This window comes from Megascapheus bottae, chromosome X, assembly GCF_031878675.1.
Source record: "Megascapheus bottae isolate mThoBot1 chromosome X, mThoBot2.hap1, whole genome shotgun sequence".
In the NCBI taxonomy this organism is placed as follows: Eukaryota; Metazoa; Chordata; class Mammalia; order Rodentia; family Geomyidae; genus Megascapheus; species Megascapheus bottae.
In genome coordinates this window covers 50,524,540-50,530,354 of record NC_143547.1, presented here as the reverse complement: position 1 = coordinate 50,530,354, position 5,815 = coordinate 50,524,540, and the positions used below count along the sequence as shown (strand labels likewise).

The 5,815-nt window shown below is 46.8% G+C and overlaps 1 protein-coding gene across 1 annotated transcript; it reads left to right on the top strand.

Annotated features, from left to right (window-relative positions):
- The first annotated feature begins 1,926 nt into the window (after window positions 1–1,926).
- Rtl3 (retrotransposon Gag like 3) lies at window positions 1,927–5,250 on the top strand. The gene is made up of 2 exons (XM_090325725.1): window positions 1,927–1,986; window positions 2,626–5,250. The coding sequence occupies exon 2, from the start codon at window positions 2,832–2,834 to the stop codon at window positions 4,311–4,313; it is 1,482 nt and encodes a 493-aa protein (XP_090181851.1). The 5' UTR covers window positions 1,927–1,986; window positions 2,626–2,831; the 3' UTR covers window positions 4,314–5,250.
- The last annotated feature ends 565 nt before the right edge of the window (window positions 5,251–5,815 follow it).

The window sequence follows — 5,815 nt, the reverse complement described above, 5'->3', positions numbered from 1 at the left end:
TCTTTGTGATGACACTTTAAACTTTAATGTTATTCATGGCTCCATTTCACAGTTCCATAAACTGAGGTTTTGACTGAATTTTTTAAAAAACTAAAAAAATCGCCTAATTTGCGTGTATGATTTGTAGAGGTACTGATGTAGGAGGTAATTTGATAGCAAAAAGTAGAAAATGAAAATGGGAAAAAGAAATTCTAAGAAGCGGATGGTTTAGAGTGTAAGACAGGCTGCTTTATATCCATCAGTAGCTCTCAAGTAGCAGCATAACGTTTTCAACAGTGAAACCAGCTGATTTGTGTAAGTAGGATCCCCAAGCCATTAAATAGATTAAATTATGTTCAAAATAATTTATTTGGTGATGGACATAGAGATGTAACATATGCTATAAATATCTTTCTGATTTTTTAAATTAGTGAAGTAAACAGCAACTGTCTGTTTTGACTTCTCAACGGGAAGGAAAGCTTCAGCTCTTTGAGAAATAGAATGCATCATTTATTCTCTGGTGGTGATGGTATTTTTATGTGTGGAGTGTTTCAAAAAAAAGAAAAGAAAAGAAAGTTTGCAGAGAATAAATTTTAAATAAAATTTCAATAAATAAAATTAAAAGTTTAAATAAAATTATAAATAAAATTGAAATCTGCAAAACAGTGTGCTTTTCAAACTTGCTGTGTTCAAGATTAATTAGCTCAGGCTGCAAACTGGCTGGGGCTTGGGTCAATTGCATTGGACTGACTAATGTAGAATTGAACATTTTTAAAGGAGATTTCAGACCGTGACTGATTTGGTGCATTGTCTGAAGGGATCACTCCTTACTGAGATGAAAATAGCTGTTGCTGAACCTTACTGTTTGGCCCATTCCCTGGTCATACCTGAGATCTAACTTAGGAAGAGAAAGAGCAATGGAGCATGATCACTTTACGAGATACAAGTCCTGGTGGGCTACCTGGGTGCTTTCTAGAGTTTGCAAACCACTCAAGAAAGTATGAAAACACTGGCTAAGACATTTTGAAAGAGTTGGACCCTGGCAGCTCATGCCTATAATCTTAGCTACCCAGGAGGCTAAGATCTGAGGATCACAGTTGAAGCCAGCCCAGGTAGGAAAATCCATGAGACTCTTATCTCCAGTAAACAAGCAAAGAGCCAGAAGTGCAAGAGGTAGCTCAGTGGTACAGTGCCAGACTTGAGCAAAAAAAAATGCTAAAGGACAGTGTCCAGCCCTGAGTTCCAGCCCCCTTACAGGCATTCATACACGTGCTCACACACGCGCGCGCGCACGCGCGCACACACACACACACACACACACACACACACACACACACACACACACACACACAAAACTCAGCAAGAGCCAGGGACCCTGCCGAATTCAGAACTGCTGCAAGAATTCACTGACAAAGTGGTCCTCCTTCACATTTTTCCCCTGCTCTGCCTTGCCTAGATCTGTGCACAGTAAAGTTTCCAAGAAAACATTGCAGGGAGGGACACTCGAGACTGAGTAGGTGGGCAGAAGAAAGAGGTGAGGGGGCAGCAAGCTGCCCTCTAAGTGAGAATTAAACAAAAGGCCCAGTGTGGACAGAGTAGGGGTAGGTTACATGAGACAGACATTTAAAAAAAATCAAGTCCCAAACCACTGTGGTCATTCAGAAATGTTTGCAACTTTTCACAAGGGCAGTGGTATTACTCCCAATTTCCTGGCCAAATATTTATTAAAGTAAGTAAGGACAGAGTCCATGAGAGTTCTCCACATCAGCACAGCATCCCACTCTCCTTGCCGCTGTGAACTGTGAGGTACTGTCAAGGAAAAAAAAATCTCTTCCACACTCGAAATAGCTACGTTACAGAGGAGAGTTGGAACGTGTTCTGGGAGTGGGTGTGTTTGTTTGAGTTCAGGGTGTGCAGAAAAGGCAAGCCTGCACAGCCATTCACACACTTCCCTTCTCAGCGATGGGTTCACAGACAGCCGAGCTCCTGCACTAACGTCTCTGAATGGTAATGTATATTTATAAAGATTATTTTCTTAACTATTTTGAGGATTGTATAAATAATATGCATGTGTCTGCTAAGCACATATATGGATATATATGTGTATATGGAGCTGTATGTATATATATTTAGGCAACTTTTGCTTGTTTTCTCTTGAGGTTGGTCATATGCGGTTTTTATGCGGTGTGATTTCTGAGGTGTGAGAAAAGAGTTCCCCCCACCCACCTCCTACTCTAGTGACCCAAAAATATCTCTTAGGTTAGTCCACCACAGAGTCTAAAATCCCCATTATTGCTCAAACATTTGATTTACTCTCTGAAAGCAGCTGTGAAAATCCAAGTATTGCAGTTGGAAGGGAGGCAGATATTTGACATTAAAAACTGTGTAAAACAAATGAATATGAGGGGAAAGTGCTTGGTATTTCATATTCGGGTTTCAAGAGAAGAATGCAAAATGACATGCATAGGGTGGGTCAGGTGCTATTCCTGAAATGCCACGGGGCCACAGGCTATATTTGTGTTCGAGTCCACGAACATGAGCGTGAGGAAAAGGCAAGCCAGCACTGTTGGCCAGATCAGGTTTTGATTTATGGTGGATGGAGTGCTTTGCATGGTTTCTGATCCTCGGCTCCCACTCTCTTTACAGTGTTTCTGACATTTCCCTTTGCTGAGCTCCGGAGGCTCCTAGTGACCTCTCGGTAATCAGCTTTGACGGAACCCAAATCCCCACCCCTTGGAAAACTCCCTGGAGCCTGACGTCTGCCTGTGAGCAGCTTTCAGGAAAGACCTCACAAGCGGCCACCCAATCTCTCTTGGTAGCAAATTGCCAAACCAAGCCCATTTCCTCAAAAGATGGTAGAGGACTTAGCAGCCTCCTATGTCGCTCTGAAATTGGAGAATGAAATTCTACAGGCCCAAGTACAGAGGCTGATGGAAGAAAACGCTGCCCTCCAGGCCCAGATCCCAGAGCTCCAGAAATCCCGAGCCGCCAAACAGGATGAAGCACTCCCAAAGCCCTCAGAGGCCCAGGAGTCCCGGAAGTCCTCCGAGCTCCAGGAGCCCCCAGCAGCCTCAGGGCTCCAGGAGCCCCCAGAGATCCAGGAGCCCCCAAAGATCCAGGAGCCCCAGGATGTTCCAGCAGCCTGGGAGCCCTCTGAGATTGAGGAGGCCCAGGAGCCCCCAGAGCTCCACGAGCTCCCAGCCTGGAAACCACCAGCAGGCCAGGAGCTCCAGGCACCTCCAAAGAACCCTGAGCTCCCAACAGCCTGCGAGTCAGAGCCCCCAGACAGCCAGAATAGCCCAGAGGCCCAGGAGTCCCAGGATTCAGAATCCCAGGGCACCCGAAGTAGTGAGGAACCCCAGAAGGAACCAGAATACCAGGAGAGCTCATCACACCTGGAGCCTCTTGAGTTTCCAGCTACCCCGGAGCTCTTGGAGCCTGGGCTGTCCGAGGAGTGCCTGGATGCATCAGATCCCCAGGAGTTCCTAGAACTCCCGGTATCTGTGCACACGCTGGAGGGCCTAATCATTGTGGGGGCCTGTGCAGCTGCAGAACGCCCCCTAACCCCCAGTGGATTAGAGGTTGCCACCTTCCCTCTAGAATATCCTTTAGCCTTCAGTGGAGATGGCCAGAAGCTTCCTGAGTTCCTTGTTCAACTGAGTACTTACATGAGAGTCAGAGGGCACCTCTATCCCACCGAAGCAGCCCTGGTGAGCTTTGTTGGCAATCGCTTCTCAGGTGAGGCTACCAGGTGGTTCCAGCCTTTGCTGGATATTCAAAGCCCCCTGCTGGAGCAATTTGAAAGTTTCCTCCAAGTGCTACAAGATACTTTTGACAATCCCGAAGACCTGCAAGCTGCCAACCATCGCATCCGTCAACTGTGCCTAGGGGAGGGCCCTGTTTACCGCTATGCCACCTGTTTCCACCTCCTTGCTCAAGAGCTCAAGTGGAATGAAGGCACTCTCTGCATCCAGTTTCAAGAAAGCCTGGCCAGTTCAGTGGGAAATGAACTGTCTCCCAGAAGCCTGCTTGCCACCCTGTCTGATCTCATCATTCAGTGTGCCTGCCTGGAAAAGAAGAGATGTGGTGCAGCTGGCCTTCAGCCACCAGGCCCAAATCCCTCTGAAGAGAGAGAGGAGCCTGAGAATCCACCTGCTGAAAACCAGCCAGTGCAAGCCGCCAGCAATCGCCCCCACCTCAGTGAAGCTGAAAGAGCCCGGCGCCGCGAAGGTCACTTGTGTCTCTATTGTGGCCATCCTGGTCACTTCGCCAGAGACTGTCCTGTGAAGCCTCAACGTGCCCAGCAGGCGGGAAACATGGAGGCCCGGCGGTAAGGGGGACCCCGGGCGGGCCAATTTACAAATATGCGTCCCCCTCTCTTCCGATATCCATGTCACGTACCCTATGGCTCACCGTTGAAATTCGACTGGGAAGACGACAGTTCTTTGAGCAAGCGATGGTCGATTCCGGCTCCTACAGAAATAGCATCGACAATTCCGTGGTTGTTCGAGAGAAGTTGCCAGTCCGCAATAACATCTTCCCTTTGATGCTGGAAACCGTCGATGGTCGTCCACTGCTCAATGGACCCATCACCAAGGAAACACCACCTGTTGAAGTCAAAATTGGCAACCACGTTGAAGAGCTCCAGTTCGACATCATTCATGCACCACGATACCCTCTGATTCTTGGAATCCACTGGCTTGAGACACATGACCCAAACATCGAGTGGAGTACCCGCCAAGTGTCCTTTCCATCACGTTATTGTCACTACAATTGTTTCAGGCACAGGTGGAATAGAAGGCAGCGTGATGAAATAATTGCTGGGTAGATAGATCCTGGGTCCTAGTGACATTCTGGCAATGTGTCTCCTCTTACCTCAGCTGCCATCAGCATTCCCAGCTCTCTGAATCTTCCACTGAACCTCTGGCTATGGACTAAGGCTACCTGTACAACGATTCTGCCTCTTGGATCATGGTTTGAACCTGACGATTTGAACTGGTTTTTTTTTTTCTTTTCTTTTCTTTTTTACCCCACCTTGCATGTCTCACCCTTTTCAGTCCTGCATTATACAGGACTGTTTTCATCACATTTTACTCTAACAATATGCATGAAAATAGATTTTAGAAACTAACATGAAAAATGTAGCTGTTAGACTGACTTGATTCTTTGTTTTAATCAAGCTTCCTTTATCACAAAAACTATAACTTTTCAATAAATATCATTTTGAAGGTGATATTTTTAAAAAAGCATCAATAAACATTGGCATTTGTACTTGTGTTGTAATTATTTCTGGGATTATATGGGAGGGATGAAGGGTTAGCAAGGTGAGAGGGATAAAGGAAATTTTAAAAACCTTAACTTTGGGGTGAGATCCTGGACATTTTCAGGAGCACTGCCCAGATCAGAGTGTGACAATACAGTGGGAGGTGAAGAGATAGGAAGGGATTGGGGTGAGGATCAGTGAGGTGGGGAGAGGGAGTTGGGGAAAAGGTAGAGGAGGGAGTTGGGAAGATTTGGAAGAGCTCAGGAGGGCCTGGAGGTGGCGCAGGGAGGAGGGGGGTGAATAATGAGGGTGTCGGGAGGGGGGCGACGGGGAAACTATACAAGATAAAGGAAACAACGCTGGTGGGACAGTGGAAGCAGCTTGGCAGACAAACTTCGACTTCACCAGTTAACCAAGGAAGAATATTAAAACAGGTAATGTGATCCCCTTGGTGACCCGGTCCTCCCTCTAAATAAACATGATCTTATTCCCTGCACTTGGGGAAATGGGCTCCAGGACTGCTGGCCTACTGCATTGCTCAGTGTACCAGAGCTGTGTGGCAGTAAGCAGCTT